Here is a 20,268-nt window from a genome sequence, read left to right as displayed (position 1 = left end):
TGCTAGTTCACCCCAGTCCCCCATCTTAAACTTTTAATTGTGAGTAAACCCACCATCTTGTTTAGGTCCCCGCCCACCCAGAAATGCTTTTATTTTAGTTTTACACATGTACGTTTCTTTTTAAATAATGCTTTATTTAACAACAAATGAAGACCTTTATAACACCTGAAAATCAAGAGAACAAGGGCCCAGAGCATTCATAATGCCACCAACACTTGAAAAAACAGTGATGTTAACAATGGACGGCTAGCTTTCTACTCCACCTCTAACTATAATTAAAAGAACAGATAACAGAGGTCAAGAGAAGTAGTGGTCTGTTGAGCAGCCATGAGGCCAGTAGAAACTACAGCCTCTTCCTAAAAAGTTGGCACGCTGAAATAGAAGCCATTGTTCTTGCTTAAAATAAAAACACACCAGTGTAATTGGTAGGCAGGTTTCTGGAGTGACGACCTGAAGGACAGAGTGAGGATATGAAGATGGGTGAAGTGGTCCCAAGCCTTTATCAAAATGATTCTTTATACTGCAAGTGTAATGATGTTGGCATTATGTTGACTGAGTCCACCTGATAGGGAAAGGGGCAGGACAATAAAAGGCATATAAAAGTGCAGTACATTTAACCATATTGTTATTTTTTTAATGAATTCAACCTGTTCAAGTATTCTTGAGAAAATAGGGAAAAATACATATTTATATAAATGACACAGGGCCTAACTGTACAAGCCATATCTCACACACAGCAACTACTCCAGTAGGCGCTCAAATGATGAGTAAATACACCCACTGAAATCAATGGGAACTAAAGGAGGACCTGCAGCCAGTCACTTTTCTGACTTACTCTTGCCAGACAACAGTTTTGTATTTGATGTATTAAGTGAGGCTGTTTTGTGAGCCTAATCGTCAAAGAATTAGACATGCCAGTCCTCACATACATTGGGCAAATATATTCTGATATTTTCTCTGTTCAACCCAAGCTGTTCTGAGAGCAGTGCCATGAAGTCACCTTTCACTCCGACTAATCCATAAGAAACGATACCCGACGGAATTCCCAACCTCAACAACAAAGCAGATTATAACATTTGTAGAAAATGTGTTATTAACGGTTTCATATAATCAGACACTTGGATTTTGCAGGTAAGATGTCTCCTGACACTGAAAGAGTTGAGGGGCAAGGCATAATACCGTGAAGATGCCATGTGAATTTACTGTGAGTACTTCTTTAACTTGATTGAAGGCTTGATTTTGTCAGAATATAAACCTTGATTTTGTCTGAACATGAATCCCAGGAAGGGAGAAGTGAAGGGGATAAGGGGTAAACCTTGGGCAGTGGTAAGGAAAAGTCAGAGGATGGCCAATGGACAGGAGGAAGACCAGTCCTTTCTTTAGGCTGTGGCAATTGTAGGGGCAGGGCTAGTGAGGGGGAGAGCAGCGTTGTCTGAGGCCGTGACTTCCATCTGGTCTGAGGCCTCTCCCACTGTGGTCGAGGTGCTGGAGGAGGTGTTCCCTGTACATGAACCTGTGGTGTTAAAAGTTCAGTTATAGATCTCAGTTACACATGATATTATAAAACAGGCCTTAGATTTCTAGGTTTATAGTTGATTCCCTGCATCCATGCACTGCACATAATGGCAGTTTTGCATTCTCAATGTGACCAAAATGTGAGGAAAGAACATATGCATTTAAAGGATATATAGTATAAACAGCTGACAACACTGTAGGTATCAGTATCCATGTCTAGCAATGTATTGCATGTCCGCATGCACATGTATGCACACATTCTTGTTATGTGGCCACCTAGAACCAAGTTTGGCTGTATGTACTACTGTAAATGTATCAATGAATGTCTGTCACTGAGCGTGTGGAGCTGTAGATCTATGTATTTCAGAAGAATTTAAGTGACTCTTTTAGTCACACCAAGACTGGTCTTGTGAAGCAGAGCTTGTATACCGTAAATCCTCTAATAGTGACCCGGGCTTGTATTTGTTTCAACTGTAGTGGGTACCGGGCTTTTATTGAAAGGAGGCATGTATAAGAGAGGCCTATATTTCTATTTTTCAAACGGATCAGAATGAATAAATCTATATTTTGTGTCAGTTACAGGTGGTCACTGGTCATTTTAACCTTTTCATTACTCACCGTTGGGTAGATTTCCTACGCTTTGTTTTGTATTATTTTCCTTGACTGTTTGATCACTCAGCTGTATCCCCTCAAACCTAATTTACCGTATGCTTTGCCGTGTGAACATGTTGCGTGCTGAGAACGTCTTTCTTTTGTTTACTTCCAACCAGCGTCAATGGCTTCAATAAATGTCCTCTAAAAAGATTTCAAAATAAGAGCCACTATCATTGGTAGCTTGTAATATGATTAGTCAACATTGCTTTTATTTTTAAGTCTGCTTACAGGAAGTAGATAGACCAAATTAGAAGTAGGTGACAGAGCTAACCAACACTATATTACCAAAAATCTAAAAACGAGCTCGAAAAAGTGCTTGAATCTAAACTTTGTGTTGCCTGAGTTTTTTTTACTGGCTATTCGAATCGTTGATTTTCCGGGGACAGGCCTATTTTGTAGTTATTACCTATCCTGTCCAAACAAAGTTTGGATGTTCGAGCAGAGTATTTACAGCTATACAGGCTCCAGTGCGTTCATAGTGATTTGTGCAACTTCATTCACAACTGAACGCACACTACGTTACTATCGATTACTAAAGATTAGAGAGGGAGGCCACACCGTTATTAGACTATGACTTGTGATTACACAGATGAGTAGCATAGCCAAGTGGCATTTGTTGTATATGGGTCAGAAATGGCAACAGCATAGGTGAATTATCTGTATTTGTTTGTTTCTTTGCCGAAAATGCCCACTAACATAACAGAGCGTAGAGAAAGTACTGCCGTAAGGTTTTCTAAACTTGCTAATAAAATAATCAATCAATCAATCGTTGAATGTGACATTTGTTTCTTTCAAATTTCTTGAGGTTCAACTCACCTTTCTGCGTGGTGACAACAATGCAGTCATCCTCATCGCCATCCTCAGTGTCGGCCTGGAAACCATCCGTCTCCATTGCCTAGGAGGAAACGCAGGTATGCATGACCATTAACATTCAGTCATAGGCAATTAAACTGGCCCTAGACAACCACATGCCTCCGCTGATACACAAAGTCGTCATCTACTTCTTTTCACATGACATTTCACTGGTAGAGCATAACGCACGTGGAGGAATACGCCATGTCTGCAGCTCTGCTCCGGAACAGGCACATACGCCAGGGCTCAAAACTAAAGGCATCCCGATGTCCCGGGGACGTATAAATATGTATTTGCCCTTAAAAGTAATGGGAACAGAGGTTAAATCTAAAACCAGGGATGTGCATTTTGACCAATTTCACTGATGTTTAAAAGGACATAATGTAATAAAACCAACTACATGATTAGTTCAATTTATTTTTAAAGACACCTAAATGGACATAAACGCCAGCACTATTAGGCCTAAAGTACTCAAAAAGACAATCCAACAATTGATCAGATCAATATGAATTCAAAAGTTAATCTCCTGTTGAGACCTTAACACATCCACCGCCAGAGGTTAATCTCATAATGTACTCACCAGTGCCAAGGTGTTTTTGTTGTTTTTTTGTTTTTTTCATGTCGCCATAGATCTTGTTAAAATCCTTAAGATTGAGCCGTGAACGGTCTGTTTACATCCGCGAGATCTCCCTGTATCTCCCAGTGAAGATCGCGTGTCAAACGGGGCATCCATGTTTGAGTTAGAGCGGATTACGTTAAACAGTGAAATGCGAGGAGAAAAAACTACAGGAAGAGAATTGAGTTTCAGTTTCGTCTGTAGAATGGGAGCGGGCGTGATCGTCGAAACCGGATCCCAAATAATTCTATTTCCTGTCATCAAACCGGAAACGGAAGTGGATCAAAAAAAATCCGAAAGTGCACCCGGACCGCGCATGCGCGAAAAGACCGCAGCCCGTAGGACTACGGGCTCGGCGCTTAACCGTTGGATTTAACGGCCCGTAGAACTACGGGCCCGGCGGTAAAGGTGTTAAGGTATTTTCTATGGAAAAAATAACTCTGATCCTAGCGGCAGTGATGTCAGACTTTGGTTCTCTATAACAATGTGGTGGATATACAAGGACTAGGTGACTAGACAAGGCAGATTAACACGAGGTAGCATCATTTCCTACCTGCTTGCGGTCCGTAGTACACTTCTTCATGAACTTGGTGATTGACATGCTGCCCGCACTCTTCCTCTTGGAGGATGAAGGGGTGGTGGACGAGGGCTGGGGTGTGGTGGGGGAGTTTCCATGCGAGCCCGTAGCTGCATGGGGCTCTTCCCGGAGCTCTTCCCGAGCCCCTGAGGTGAGGTAGTTCCACTGGCAGGGCACTGGGAGGGTCTCCTGGCCAAAACGTATCAGGACCTCTGCATGCACGTACCAGCAGCGGAATCTGTGTGTAGAGCGCTTCTCATAGACAGCATTGCTCTGTATGAGGCGCTTCAGGTCTTTTCTGGTGGATGGAGGGATGGATGGGTAAATCAATACAACAGACTCGAAACAAACCTTTTAGATATAAGGACTAAGGAGCACGTCTGATATCAGTCTTTTGCGCTTCAAAGTACTTCAACTCAGAAATCGAAGGAGAGAGACTGGTGGAAAACATGGTCCCCAAGACTGCCAACACCAGTGAGATGCTATCTCAGTATTCCCAGGACAGCTGAGCCCTCTGAGTGGGTTTTCTCAGCCACAGGCCAAAGCCCACACCTTCCCCAACACTTTCACAGGAGATTGTGTAGCCTATATTATGGCTGCAACTACTTTACTTTTTTGATTACTTGAATAATCGAGTAGATTTCATACTAGACTGATGCCCGTTGGGAACGATGCAAGTGGAAATGCATGCAGCATCCGGTTATGCAATACCCGTTGTAGCCTTAAGCGCATTGTTAACTTCAAATCCTCTATAAAAGAGCTTGCTGAATCTCTAGTACAGTGCTACTGCGGCCCCAAGGCAGCGTCTCTGCGGCCCGACATGGTCTTTTTTTTATTATTGTGAAGCACAGGAAAAAAATATACAATTCCGTTCAAATATATGGGTTGCTTCTTTTTTCCCCCAAAACAAACAGACATACACAGGGGCGTCAATGGACCCTTCGCTAAACCCCACCCCAAAAGCGATTGTCCAATGCCAGCTTAGCAACCGTTGTTAGCCTGGCATAGGTCTGGCAAGCTTTCGTCACCTGCCATAGCTGTCAATGTTATTTCGCCCGCACACACACAATCATTTGCAACATAATAGCAAGTATAGGAATACCACGATAACGCAATGGCATTGGTGACTATGAACCACGTACCCAAACCCGTTGGAGGCTGCTTTTCCCAAGCTGAAATCTGCACTTAAACTGCAAGGCTGCATGGCTGTGTTGTTGAACACATACACAGCTTAACGTCAGGAAAGTTACACGACTCACTCGCCCAGGTGGTGTCAATAATAGGCTACTAATCACCGTAATCGTAACAAAAATCATAATCACAGCGCTGCCTGTTTCGGATTCCGCACGTTAAAGTATATTAATTCCTTTGTTCGTCTATTTATTAACTGCTACTGCAGTCTTACCCTGCGGTACATGAAAACTCCTGTTACAGTCATGGATCAACTTCAGCCTGGTGTTTGCACTTTCTCCATTTACGGTCCGTACCTCTATATAAACGTTCAGATTTCAAATATAAAGTGCTTACCCCATGGCCACGGATGTTACAATTATGCACGGGACTCTCAAAAGTACCCGTATATTCTGTATTGTTCAATAAAAAGCATATTAATCCGATCAGTGGCCATTTTCTCATAATGTATCAGAGTGCAATACACCTACCAACGATAGAGTTGCTCAGTTGAAAGCATATGGAGAAAATGGCCACCGATCAGATTAAAATGCTTTTTATTGAACAATACGGCTGATACGGGTACTTCTGAAAGCCCGTACATAAATGTAACATCCGTGGCCATGGGATAAGCACTTTATATTTTAAATATGAACGTTTATGTAGATGTACGGGTCATAAATGGAGAAAGTGCAAACACCAGGTTGAAGTTCATCCATGACGGTCGTGACAGTCGACCGTCGTGTATCCATGGCTATTACTCCCTCTAACATTTCCCATGTTTTTAGTTTATTGAAATAATGTCATGCACATTTGTCCAGTGCATAGCCTACTGCAGGCCTTGTTGACTACATTTAAAAGAGATTTTGAAGCTCTTGCTCCTGAAATGATCGATTATTTTTAAGGGGAAAATCCATCATTTAACATGCAAGTCAATGGGTGAGAAGCAGAGCTTGCCAGGCACTGCCAGGACTGGGTGTGACTAACTTCGCACCACCAGTCAGAGTGGAGTGGGTGGGGCTTAGCGAAGGGTCCATTGGGTATGACAAGGTAGGGCAGGTGCCATACCTTGGCTCCAAAAAGGTGTAAGACCATTGTGTTTGTATTGCGTTATTGGTATAATGCATAGTTTTCTATGCATTTTGGGGTTTTTGGTGGGTTTGACCCCCAAAATATTTTCGCCCCCCCGTGCTTTGCCACGTGCCCAGGATAGGTGTCCCTTATTTCAATCTCTGGGAGTTGGCAACCCTAACCTTGCCATACCTTAGCTTTTGCTGAACTGACGCCACTGGACGTACACACAAAATAAACAGGTACAGTGAAAATAATATGATGTCAAAATGTACATTTTCTTATAACAATGTGTAGTGTGTTACAAAATCGAAAAATCCAAAATAGGACTGACATTTTTAGCTTGCGGCCCTTGGACTTTTGGTATTTTTCTGAGTGGCCCCTGAGCCATCTTAAGTTGAGTAGCCCTGCTCTAGTATGATAAAAATAAATTTAACAGATGTATATTTGCTGTGTATGGTACCAGGGCAATAATGAGTTAGTTTTTTCACCTGGATGGGATGTCAGCAGAGCTGACAGGGCTGGAGATGTTGGGAGGCGATGATGATGACTCTGATGAAGACAAGGACTGCTGGCGACAGAACTCCTGGAACTCTGTGATGATCACCTTAGTGCTGTTGAAGTTGCCATGGATCAGAGGCAGCAGCTGACGGACCACTACACCAGATGGAAAGAAAGAAAGAAGGCCATGTCTAAAATATCTGACTGAACAAACCAGAGCTTCAGAAATGCTGTTCAGTTTAAAAGGTCTTTTTTTTTTACTTTCATATTTACAATATTTAGATGAGCCTGTTGCAATGACAACATGATCAAATGTGTTGTGATTGTGATAGTCAATAAGTCATAAAATAACATTCTGAATTTGTTTTCCACTAGTCTTACATAACTGTTTGGGCATGATTAGACCGGCTAAACATCACTGCTCCTGCTAGTTTGCTGCTAGTTTTATTCACTTTTGAATTCATATTGATCAGATCAATTGTTGGATTGTCTTTTTGAGTACTTTAGGCCTAATAGTGCTGGCGTTTATGTCCATTTAGGTGTCTTTAAAAATAAATTGAACTACTCATGTAGTTGGTTTTATTACATTATGTCCTTTTAAATGTCAGTGAAATTGGTCAAAATGCACATCCCTGGTTTTAGATTTAACCTCTGTTCCCATTACATCTGTTTAATCAACTACAGGACAATGAGGATGCAAATTTAACTTTTGCTTTTTTTAACTTCAGGTAAATGCAGCACAGCAGCATGGTCTGTTACAGTCACAGCTGTTTTCAGCAACCACCACTGTTGGTTTAGGCCAGGGTGTTTACACTACAAGCTTAAAGCATTCTAATCCTGTTGGCACAGTAAATGCCAAACAATACCTTTTGCACACAGCTTAGAACTGGTTCTTATAATTAATGTGTGTGAATGTATAGCCTATATACATGGTTATATTCCTGTCAGCCTAACTTGCAGGACCATATCTCTGCTGTCCGGCCGGAACCAGCTAAATCCAAAATGGTAATTGTTCAGGAAATGAAAAACAAAATATATTTTTTTCAGAAAATGAAGAAAACCTTATATTTTTAAAACAAAGCAATACTGCCTCATCAAACTTGGTATTGTGACTTTATATATCAGATACTTGCATGTGTCATTATATTATCATCGCTTTACCCAAATCCAGCTCAAGTGGAGTTAGGAGTTTTGTCCAAACACAAATCCAGCGCAAGTGGAGTTAGGAGGTTTTGTCCATCATTGATAAGAACAGCTGGCAATGGATCTCTAAGCTCACAACACATCACAACGCATTGTGAGCTTGGAGATCAGCTATTTATGGTGAGCGCCATCCTCATATACTAAGTATAGATCAAGCTGAATTCTGTACTTAAACAACTTTTATTTTAACATGCATTGTAAACAACCATGGATCTAACTGTTACCACTGTTGTTCTTCTACAGTTGAGTGCAACAAACAATTCTGCCTCAATACTCAATCATGTATTTAACAAAAGCAATCATGGCACACCAACAATACATAAATGGCATATAAATACAAAATACATTCATGAAAAATAGAATCTGTAGCCTATCAAATCTGTAGCCTACTGTACTAACAATAACAACCACAGTTGAATTTACCTATCATATACCTATCAACATTTTATTATCACACTGTTGTGTGTGTGTGGTGGGTGTTTCTTAGTGCTTTAGATTGTTATAAAAGCTGTGAAAGTCTTTTGGCATGATCTCCTTGAGCTCTTGGAGATGTTCGAAACAAACTCCTGCACACACTCATTCTCTGTCCATTAACATTTAAAAAGAAAACACAAGCAGATGACCTTTGTGAAGACACCCTTCTCCTCTTTACTGGGGTGACATCTATCAAACCTTGCACATACATTCTCTTCTCTTCCCAGTTTATGTTCTCCCAAAAGCATTGAAAAATCTTCTCCCTGTCTGCCTCATACAGAGCAGAGCTTCTCTGAGAGCCTGAGAGGAGGGGGGAGTTGTTTGTTTTTGACGGACAGTTTGAGGGGCCAATGGAGTTAGGAGTTTTCGTCAGAGGCGCTTTTTAATACTTTTCATATGTTATTATTTAAAAAAAATTACAGATGTAGAGGGGGGTTCAATAGCGTTGATTTATGAAAAAAAAATGAATGAAAATGGAGTTAGCTGGTCCCGGTTGGACACCGACGATATATAAATGAAATGGGGACACATGGTGCAAGGGCAGGGATTATAAACTAGCTTTGGCTTCTTACATCCAGGTAGAGCACAACAGTCTGCACTACATAGACTTTAGAGACTTTATATGGAGGCAAATAGGAGATATGTGGCTTGGACACAAGCACACCCAACGACCAGGTCATTTCTTGGTGTAAAATAGATCAGGTGTCATACTCACATTGCTCGTCACCCTGGCGTTTCGATGCAGCCTGCTCTGGGCTGGGGGTGGTGTCTGCTTTGGGTAAAGGCTCTATCAGACACATAGCATAGGGCTGGAAGAGCTCTACAGCAGGTCCGTTGCTCTGGCCCTCCCAGACACAGCCCCTCACCACCGCCTCCAGCACCTTCACCTTCTTCTTACAGGACATGAGCTCATCCCACTCTCTTGCTTTCAGCTTCTGGCGCACTTTCTGTTTCTCCAGGTCCCCAGCACCCTCCTGAGAGGCCAAAACACAAGCAGATGGTAAGCAGACTAGCAGAGACAAACTGAATACAATGGTTAATTTTTGTTCTTTAGGGGCCGTGTCCACCAAGATGTTTTTTCCCCCCCCAGAGTGCCGTGTTTGTAGCTGAGCACCTTGCGTTTTCAGCTAGGAAAAAATGCTTTGTTGGACACAGCTACACATGACCTTAAATGCATTTCTGCTCCTCTACTTTGGTGTTTGGAAGAGACTAACTGACTTTTTATCTAATGAGTGATGTACGTGTGACCTGATTGGTCACTGTCGGTTGGACAGCTCATTTAAAAGATTGTTCGTACCTCTTCCTCCAGTGCCCCCTCTCCATCCGAAAGGTAACCATGCGGTACAAAGAAACCATCATCATCGTCATCGTCGTTAGCACCATTGTTGGCACCTCCCTCCTCCTCATCCTCCTGCAAAAAAAGTAAAGCATATCAAATGAAATGGCCAGGTCCAGACAACTATGAAACATCAATAAATGTCTATCCCTGCATTCACAGGGTACTGCACGTTTCAGACAGGTAAATGTAAGACTTATAATACCAGGAAGAATGAAATGTGCAACCTAATTAGACTTAAATTGTTTCCCGAATGTCTGAGATAAAATTACTAATATAAGATACCTGTCATTTCATGTAACCATTCATATAGGATTGGAAGCACTGACATCTCCCCCCATTATTACAGAGGAGCAGTCTAGACTAGAGAAGAGATGCCAATTAGATTATCTAATAATTCAGATGTTTTTTCTGACCAAGTTAAAGCTGTAACTTTCCTCTTCTACCCTGGAACTCAGGACCTATACCTACCCTGATTCATCTTAGATGACCAAAGGATAAAGTAAACAGAAAAATATAAAGCACATATCTAAGTAGAAAGGTTTTCTGCTCTGAGCACAGATATCCGCCAGGCCTGTTCGCCTACCCAGCGTTGTGTCAGTTGTAGGGTGCGGGGGAAATAAGAGTTTGTACGACTTGCACTGTTCATGTTTTTGGTGCGCCGCCCCCCTAAGGGCAGAAGTGAAAGCTGGAAGGGCTCTCTAATAGAGGCCTCTCAACATGCGATTCAAATTTGGGGCGGATCGGATCAGGATTTGTGGTATATTTTGCCTCCCATAAACGTTGGAAGCCAATCGTAATGGAATCTAAAACATCTGACTGATACTTCTTGATCACATGACTCCAGAGATAATGTGTGCCAAATTTTATAGCAAAAATGTTGTTTTGAAGAAAATGCAACATGGCGGAAAATCTTGTCAGGCAGAAATGGGCTGGGCCTATACGGGGAGTTGTGTCATGATCCAAGGAATCTATCGCTGCCGGAGATTAGCTGTGAACAGACTTGCACACAGATTGACAGGGGCGAAAACAATCTCCGGCCGGGCGGAGATAACCAACCTACTTGACCTTCTCATGTTCATGTGAATATGTGACAGACTCACCCCTTCACTATGTGACAGAGACTCTCCAGGTTCCTCTTCCTCCCATTCTTCATCACTGTCCACCTCATAGTCCAACAGGGTCTGTGGTGGAATGGACACTGGTATTAGCCAACGTGTGTTATCTTTAATGACTGATATACGCAAGTGTGTCAACTCTAGACATAGCAATGTATCTAGTATGCATCTTGCATATATTGTAGATATTGAAATAGCAAGAGGGCAGGAGTGAACGGTTTTCTATACATGTATGCCTTCAGTGTTTACCACGAAAATAGCAAACACAGACAGTAATGCTAAAATGTGAGAGAAGAGGTATAATCGTAACTATTTCAATTAAGGGTATCCATTTGACATACAAAATGAATCTGTTGAATCTGTCTGAAAACTTGGTGTTTTTTTTATGTCCATTTGTGAGGGTGCAACGTTGGCTTGTCCAGTCTTACCTTGTCCTGTCTGAGCGGGCAACGAGGTGAGATGTGAGCACTTGTCTTGCTCCAGGTGCCCCAATAGGCTGGTCTGTGGTTCTCACGGAACTTTAGCAGCTTCATGGGGCCGTAGTGTTTACGATCCGGAACACCATCCGAGTTAGTTTCCTTCTCCACCACCATACAATTGCTGAAAAAGAACATACAGGGGGGGGGGGGGGGGGGGAGACAAAGCACAGATCATTAAAAAGCTACGAGACAGAGACTAGGCTATAAGCGTTCCACTACGAACTAGCCAATTGCAATGCTCCCGTCCTTCTAGCTTATGGGATGTAGCGGAACTTGCCAATCGTAGACAATAAGTTCACCAGTGCCAGTAAACGTTAGACTAGGAGCAACCTATACATGTATAAACATGACACTGACAACATACCCCAATACCACTGTTGCAAGTCAGAGAGGATGATTGAGAGTACTTGCTGAAGTGCAGCGGAGCTTTCTGCTACGTTCTAAAACAAAACTGCGAGGATCAGAGTGACGGGAACAGACAAGCAAGCGTGTGAATGACTCTTTAGACTTGTGAGAAAGATCAGGATCCAGCCCGACCACCTCCTCTTGTGAGGTGGAAACTTTGATATGCAGAGATAGATCTTTTTCAATTTAGGATTCTCCTAGACCAACGGTTCTCAAACTAGGTGTCGTTGGGGTCGCGCGTTGGCAACAGTTTAAAAAATATATATATATCTAAGGGTGGGGGGGTCCACGACCAATGTCAAGAGTATGTCGATGACGACCAACCACACACAAGCCCTGGCAGAGGCATACAAGAACTGATTTTAACTGCTCATAAACAATATATCCTAGTTATTTAGCAGGAATTATGTTTGGTAATGGTAAAATGGTAAATCATACATTTATGTAGGGCTTTTATCCAAAGCGCTTTTACATAGATTGTGCATTACATTCATTCAGTGTCATACACCGATGGCGGCGGAAACCATGCAAGGCACCAACCTGCTCCTCGGGAGCAATTAGGGGTTCAGCAAGGTTCAAGGTTCAACTTTATTAGTGTCCCAACAAAGGGCAAATAGGTTTACAACAAGAGTTAGCAAAACATATTACATACATTAAACATATCTCTCGCTGCTGGTCGCTGCGTGCGCAAGCGCCCTGTTCCCTCATTGCAAGAATTGGGGGGGGGGGGTGGAATGGAACGGGCAAAAAAGCGTGGGGGGAGCGAAAAAAAAGGAGCCCAAGGGGGGACCAGGGGGGGGGGGGGGTGGAGGAGCGGAGGAGGTGCAAGCAGAGGAATACAAAAAAAAAAAAAAGCGACTTGCTCAAGGACACTTCCGACACCATCTCTGGGGGAGCCCGGGATCGAACATCATCCGACCGCTCTACTGGCCACTCTACCCCTGAGCCACTTAGGGATGGGTATTGGCAAGAATCTCACGATACGTATCACGATAGTTGGGTCACGATACGATTATATCACGATATATTGCGATACGATACATATTGCCATATATTACGATATTATTGCGATATATTGCGATACGATACATATTGCGATACGATACATATTGCTATGTATTGCGATATATACATATATCACACTACCCTTCCTCTCTGCCTGACCTAGTTGTTAACTAGTTATACGAACACTTGTTTTCTATTGTTGTATTGTTTATTGGATCTTGTTTAGTCGATACACTTATTTGTTTTAGCTCATGCTCATTTGATTTAGCTATTTTGTCTCATCTGTTTAAGGAAATAGGTAGCTGATATATTGCACTTTTACCTTAGCGCTAGGTATACTCTTGGTTGCTTGTTTTTGCAGAAAATGCACTAAAGACTTCTGGTGATTAGTAGTTTTCGTTCCCTACCTATGTTGAATACACTTATTGTAAGTCGCTTTGGATAAAAGAGTCTGCTAAATGACTGTAATGTAATGTAATGTATACACTACATATTGAGTAGCTGCAGATCAGTGACAGGTTTTTCGAAAGTTTTTTCATAAAGCCTGTATCTGAAAAAGCAAAACAAATAAAATCGCGATATGACGGCCTGGAGTATCGATACAGTATCGCGAAATAAAATATCGTGAAATTGATAATATTGCCCATCCCTAGAGCCACTGCCGCCCCACCGCTTAGGTGGCTCTTAATACAGCTGTTTTAGATGTTTTTGTTACTCCGCAATGCATGGAAACAAATGGACGCTTACAGTTCCATTTGTACCATCTCGGAGAAAACTAACACCGGTGCTGGAGTGGTCCCTGTGTACATTTTGTATGTTGTATGTGCCAGCACAGAAAATAAGCCCCTGAATTCGCATTTTAGTGATTTGGTCAACAAACTGCGTACAATACGTGTCCGTGGACATTACCGAGCGGGGATAGGTCCTGGTCATAGACAACTCGACCAGCAGCAGCCTACAGCTGAGCTGCCCAGCCGCAATGGAGAAACACACACGGTCAGTTTATCATAAGATGAATTCGAGAGCTGTATTAAGAAACTCTGGTGGTTCTTATGGTTCTTATGCTTATAACTTGGGGCAGCCATAGCTGAGTGGTTAGTGAGCCCACCTAGGGAGCCAGAGGCCCTGGTTGCCCCAGGTACGATTCCAGGCCAGGCCAGCAAACGTGTAGATGAAATGAAATTTGTCGACTCTTAACCCCTAATTGCTCACAGGCCCTCATTGGAAACAAGACCGCAAGGACTTTCATGAACGGACCTGTTAAAGGAATTATCCTTATACATGCAGCCAGTGTTATCACCACAGTGACAGTCTCACCTGAGATAGTCTCTCCGTCTGGGTTTAGTTGGTCCGGACCTGCCGGGTTTTTTCCTGATCCATTCCTTAAGTCCATTCAGGTCCTCACCGGGTTTTAACAGGTACTGGTCTAGCTCCTCCAGAACAGAGTCCTCACACTGGACCCGGCACAGAGGTGCCAGGCACATGTTGTCCTTCAGCTCAAATGGAGCAAACTTCCCACAGGCAGCCGCAAGGGTCTTATAGAAAAGAGCACAAAAATGGTTGGGAGTAGTTCCATTTTGTGCCAAATGAAAAGTTCTCCACTGGTGAACCATGTAGAGATGATGAACCATTTAACCAATTGACTATGCAACACTGGTGGGGGGTGGTCGTCAAAATGCTAAAATCGTATATTGACAGATTTGTGCTCAGAGGATATTAACCACAAGCAACACAGCAGAATTGACTTTACAATACTTAGAAGCCTAGCCGTTGTTGAACAGAAAATCAAATTATATGATGTGAGATCTACCTTTGGAGCCTGCTGAATCTTGGGTTTCTGTAGAAACCGTGTAATCGCTGCATTCGAAGCTTTAAGACGCTAAAAGAACACAAATAAAACATACATTAGCTTGTTTTACACGTACCATAACAAATCTGAAATGTAACCATACTGACACCATTCTGTCTAAACTCACATCTTTCTCCTCTTTCAACCGTTTCTCCTCTTCTTTCAGTCTTTTCTCCTCCTCTTTCTTCCTTTTCTCTTCAAGTTTAGCCCTGAGTTGAAGTTTGAGGAAAACATTTACCACAACAAATAAATATCTGCACACAACGAATGCCAAAATCACGAATGTGATGTGAAAACCCAATGCCAAGCACAGAGATGTGGCAGATTATGACTCACTCTTGCTTTGATTTCCGTTGCTCCTCTTTAGCTTTTAGCCTCTCTGCCTTTTCCTTCTCCTCCTTTTCTTTTTTCTCACGTTTCTCCTGCTCATCTTTTTCCCTTTTCTCACGTTTTTCCTTTTCTCGCTCCTCCTTCAGCTTGCGAGCCTCCTCTTTCTTCTTCTCTTTCGCGGCCTTAGCCTCTTCCCTCTCGCGTTCTCTCTCCTGACGTTGGCGATTTCTCTCCTCTTGTTCCTGTGGGCTCTGCGGTTTCACAAATTCAAATCCAGTCATTTCCCAACAATGTTCAATTATTTGTTATGCAAAAGGAAACAGATTCATATCAGTGGAATGCGTGGCGTACCGTGTGATAACGTGCAAGGAATATAATATAGAACTAGCTAGTTGCACAAACGCTTCCATGGGGGGCAGGTAAACAAGCAGTACCTTACCTTTAGTGAGCGTCTTTGCGCCTTCTTCTGGTCAGCTGGTATCTTGGGAGTGGTCTTTGGCTCCTATTATGAAGGAAAGGAAAAAGAAGCAGACAATTATTCTGAGAACCTGTTATTCATAATAGTGTCAACGATGCTATTAAACAGACAGGGCTTTGATAAGACCATACTGCAGCAATTCATTTGTTAAGATTAGTCTCCTAATTACTCATATGAAATGAAGTGTGCTCCATTTCAGTTTTATGTGGAAATAATGTGGTAAGGTCCTTACAAACCTGAGCATTTATTTCTAATTTACACTGCTGTTTGTGTCGCAACATCCACGAATATAATTTGGCGAAACAGAAGTACTTTTTTTTTTTTTTTTTTTAAACGAGGTTGATGTTTCACTGTGAATAAAAGCATCAACAGGTATGAATGAGGCATCATCAAATTAAGAGTTTGATGTGAAATATTTGCAGATGCATTTTTAAATTGTTTATTCATTCCTGGTGGTGTGTAAGAACCTTAAGTGATCAGATTTTCTTATGTAGTGCATAAACAGGATATATTTGGAAACCAGTAGATGTCCTAAGTAGTCTGAATGTATGAGTAGGGACACCACCTCCAAACCCCTACAGATGTGCTAGTTATTGTACAGTATACTATACTCTACCATACAAATTTGTTTAAAAAAATGTTTGAATAGCAGATTCTTTTTTTTCAAGCTAAGGTGGGGTGTTATGTTGCCCTTTAACAATCTCTCATAGACTTGACTTACTGTAGGTGAATTAATGCTGTTAGTCTTTGCCTGTTCTGGTGAGCTCTCAGCTGCAGACAGAGAGCTAACAGAGGAGGGAGACAACATGGACGTGTTCCCCAGACTGGACACATCAGCCTTTATAGACTCCTCATCCTGCTCCTCTTCCTCTTCCTCTTCTTCACTTTCAGATCCCTGCGTGGTGTCTAGCAGAGAGGCAGACCCAGTCTCCTCTTCAACATCTGCCTCCTCTTCTACCTCTTCATCCTGTTCTGGTTTGTGCATCACTTTGCAGTCTGAAGCTCCTCTCTTTGGAGTATGACTTTTGCTACTGGGTTTCTCAGTGGAGGCAGGTTTGTCTTTACTTGGATGTTGGTCTTTTGCAGGGAGGCAGGAGGAGGCAGAGACAGGTGTGGCAGGGAGTTTTATGGGGGATTTTGAGTCATCTCCTGTGAGATCCACAACTGTGGAACCTGGGCGGCCGCGTCGCATGAAGCCATCGAGGGGTCCCCGACCGTTGACCAGTGCGGGTCCGTGACGCACAGGGAGCAGGGAGGGCTCCGCCTCGTTCTCCCCATCAGAGACACTTGATTCGGGGCAAGGAGCAGGGCGGGCTCTTTTATGCTCCGGGCACTCCTTCGGTTCAGGGTTGAGGCGCTTGAACGGGAGACGAGCTGAGAACAGAGTACAGGAAACACAGTGACCATCTACCACAACACACGTCCAGATAATAAGCATTATTTGTGGAGAGTCTGCCTGCCCTTTCTCTAACAGTTTGCAAGTTCGGTTTCAATTATTTTAAGATAAAAAAAATTGGCAGCCTGCACCGAGGCTAGAATGTTTTCATAGTATTCCGTATTCAGTCTTTGCAGTGCATGTTAATGTTAACATTTAGCACGTCGGCGGGTTGAGGATCCATGCAGAATGAGGTTTCAGTGGGTTGTTAAGTACCATCTTTTGTTTTGTTAAATAGATTACCCAAGACAGATGTGAGCGATAGCATGAGATTGGACTGAAAGTGGTTGTTCTACAGATACATATTGTATATAAAATAAAAAGAGCACCAGCTAATGGTGCGCAGACCACCAAATGGTCCACGGACCCCAGGTTGGGGACTCCCGGTACAGATATCTGGTCACGGAGCTACAACCATGTTGTTCAGGAAAAGGTTGATATGGGATATCACCATATCAATGTGAATTCATGTGAATCATATTTGAATTTTTAAGTCATTTGAATAAATGTGAGTTAGTTAGGTACAATAAATAATGTATTAATTTAAAGAAGAATTCATTAAAAGTAAATACACCAATACTGAGCAAACACCTTGTGCAGTGTAGCAACTACCATTTAGTTACATTTTACCTTTATTTCTATGACTAATGGTAATGGATGACAATTTTAGCATGCAATAGCAGATGCAAAAAAATATATACCAAGGAGGAGTATCCACATACTCTGTCAAATGGAATAAAGGGATCAATAGCAGATACAACACAGTAAATGGTTGAGAAATGTAGGAAAATACAGACATTTATCCCATAATACACGTAATACTAATTGTTGGCGCACTACAGAACCTTCCATAAGCACCATACCAGTTTAGCAAGACTTGTGGTTTGAACATAACAACAATCCTTCTAATCTAGATGGATACCATACATTGCAAAAATGGTGTAAGGACATCATTTCTCCTTACCTTGAACAAGCGTCTTCTTACTGGATTTACAGTCTGTGCCTGAATATGGATAGGACATAAGTAAGATTATACTTTGTACCAAATGATCTTCAAAATGTGTGTGGTGTGATTCAACATAAAGAAACAGCTGCAGTAAAGTTGAAGTTCATGTGGTTATTCAATTAGCTAGATTCCTGCTTTTGTTTAGATTGTGAATGTCATCAACTCCTACACACACTGTCCATCCTTTGATTTGATCTTTATTTATCTCGAACAAACATAAAGTACAGCCAACTCCATACTACATGCATCACCAACACAATAACAAATCACAACCATTTTTGTTCAAGAAGGGACAGAGTGGAGCAAAAGCTTCAAGTCCTCAAGATCCAGGCAACTCGACCTTGCTTTATATAAATACAATATAAGCATCGTGATCTTGTAAGTTTCGTTGCTTTAAGGAGCCCGTTGTGTTTGCCGTGCAATGGTTGGTCAACTTTTTAGATCCACACTGTGTGGCTGTGTTTGGTTTGCTCAGCTACTCCCGCCATTCGGTGTGTCAGTCGGTCGGTAGCGGTGCACCAGGCCCAGTTGTGTCCGCAGCACAGACACCTTGGTGCTGTCAAGAGAAAGGTGGCCAACCGTCTAAAAACTCCGACAAAAGTAGTCCAGCAACTTGCAACTCGCAAGTAAAAGAAACCGTTAAAATGTGCTGCAGTTATAGATTCACTAAACCACTGAAAATAACCAATCGTGTCGGTTAGAGCAATGTTTAAGGACAAAACTGATTTGATGTGAGATGCTCACACAAACACACACTGCGACGTTAGCTTGTCTGCTAGCATAGCCTACCAGCCATACAGTGAACTTGGGTAGATATAGATAGCGGTAACTAACCATATAGTTAACCATAATGATCAACGTTACTGTTGCAAAGAGAATGCAGCATAATATTCACAATGAGACTCAAGTTGATGCTTGTGTTAAAGCGGGTCATTCAAATGAGTTAATGTTCAAACGAAGTTGTAAGACAAAGACAATGTAGTGAAGTTGGAAAACAAAATTATCTAAGAACCCCAACTTAATAACAAATACTTTAACATTTAGTTATAGATATAGTATAAACAAGCAAGAAAACGTCGCTGAACGCGAACGACAAGTCAAACAAGGGGGACGAAATGAATGAGAAGAAAAATTATGAGAAGTCACTTCGTGACAGTTCAGACTGGGACTTTTGTTTGTCTTCACACTGCAGACATAACACAATACTGACAAAATAACCATGTTTTGACCCATTATATTTTGTATAGTTATAGTGGTCAATGTGAATGGCCCTTCACACTGAGCACTACTAGTATAACTATACAAATAGTTTTTTAAATCGTTCGAAGTCAAGTTAATGGCAGAGTTAACACCAACTATACAAATAAATACAATGGTGAACGATATAGTTATCTTTATAGTTATAGTACTCAAGTGTGAGCGGCCCTTTAGCCTTTTGAGTTAGCATTAGCAGCACAACAAACACTCACCTCTCCGGCGTGGGGTGGAAGAAGCCATGCCGTTCAGGGTCTGTGTCTGCGCCGCCAACATCACCACCACGACCCGAGGCTTTCCGTCGAGACCCGGACCACAACAAAACGGTGTCTGTCTTGACGTTTGGTAAATTAAAAAAATGTCACCCCCAAATGACGACCTGGTTATTACCTTACTGTTTAAAAAAGGAAATATGTGTCCTTTATATTGAGTTTTATGTGAGGAAAAGGTTTGGTTTGTTCCCTCCACATCTCCCCTGGATGGATTCCTCCTCCTGCTGCCTCCAAGGTCCTCGCTCGCGCTCCTCACTCAGAATTGGCGGGAGTGCGTCGGTTTCCAACAGGACCTGCCGCCGATTGGTCGGCGGAAATGTCGCGAGAAGAGCTCAATTTGTGCGTGGTCGTACGGCGGTGTCGCGTGCTGGAAATACCCCGATCTGCAAGCTCACGGCCCCATCGCGGAATGCGACGTTGTGGACTTGTAGGTCTGCTGTCTTCTGTGCGCGATGCCGTCGTACAACGGAGCATATGAAATTATGATCAGACCTCCATTATACACCTCTAGTCTATGCCATCGACACGGGATTTTGAACAGTGTTGCCATGTCCGCTTATTATAAGCGACTTTAGACTTATTAAGTTGCTTTGTAAATATTGGTAGTTGCATTGCGTTTTCTTGAGGGTTTCCAAAGAGTACTTAGTGTAGTAGCTTATTTGGTTATT

The 20,268-nt window shown here is 42.3% G+C and overlaps 1 protein-coding gene across 1 annotated transcript; it reads right to left on the bottom strand.

Moving 5' to 3' along the window:
* Nucleotides 1-113: 113 nt before the first annotated feature.
* chaf1a (chromatin assembly factor 1, subunit A (p150)) lies at nt 114-19,837 on the bottom strand. Its single transcript, XM_080431385.1, has 16 exons — nt 19,544-19,837; nt 18,033-18,071; nt 16,355-17,007; nt 15,595-15,657; nt 15,162-15,406; nt 14,953-15,034; nt 14,787-14,855; nt 14,294-14,511; nt 11,516-11,687; nt 11,073-11,153; nt 9,931-10,044; nt 9,349-9,607; nt 6,947-7,112; nt 4,191-4,512; nt 2,986-3,064; nt 114-1,513 (listed from the first exon to the last, which is right to left on the bottom strand). The coding sequence occupies exons 1-16, from the start codon at nt 19,602-19,604 to the stop codon at nt 1,380-1,382; spliced, it is 2,757 nt and encodes a 918-aa protein (XP_080287511.1). The 5' UTR covers nt 19,605-19,837; the 3' UTR covers nt 114-1,379.
* Nucleotides 19,838-20,268: the final 431 nt, after the last annotated feature.

This window comes from Gymnoscopelus braueri, assembly GCF_963280865.1.
Source record: "Gymnoscopelus braueri genome assembly, chromosome: 6".
In the NCBI taxonomy this organism is placed as follows: Eukaryota; Metazoa; Chordata; class Actinopteri; order Myctophiformes; family Myctophidae; genus Gymnoscopelus; species Gymnoscopelus braueri.
This window is presented reverse-complemented; position numbering and strand designations above follow the sequence as displayed.

What these genes read in the sequence shown, in the direction of transcription:
- chaf1a (XM_080431385.1), bottom strand. Translation starts at nt 19,604, where the DNA reads ATGTTGGCGGCGCAGACACAGACCCTGAACGGCATGGCTTCTTCCACC. An exon ending in CTCTGTCACATAGTGAAGGG is followed by an intron (nt 10,045 to 11,072) that starts GTGAGTCTGTCA and finishes CTTTTTTTGCAG; the next exon opens with GAGGATGAGGAGGAGGGAGG. An exon ending in AGGGGGCACTGGAGGAAGAG is followed by an intron (nt 9,608 to 9,930) that starts GTACGAACAATC and finishes TTGGCCTCTCAG; the next exon opens with GAGGGTGCTGGGGACCTGGA.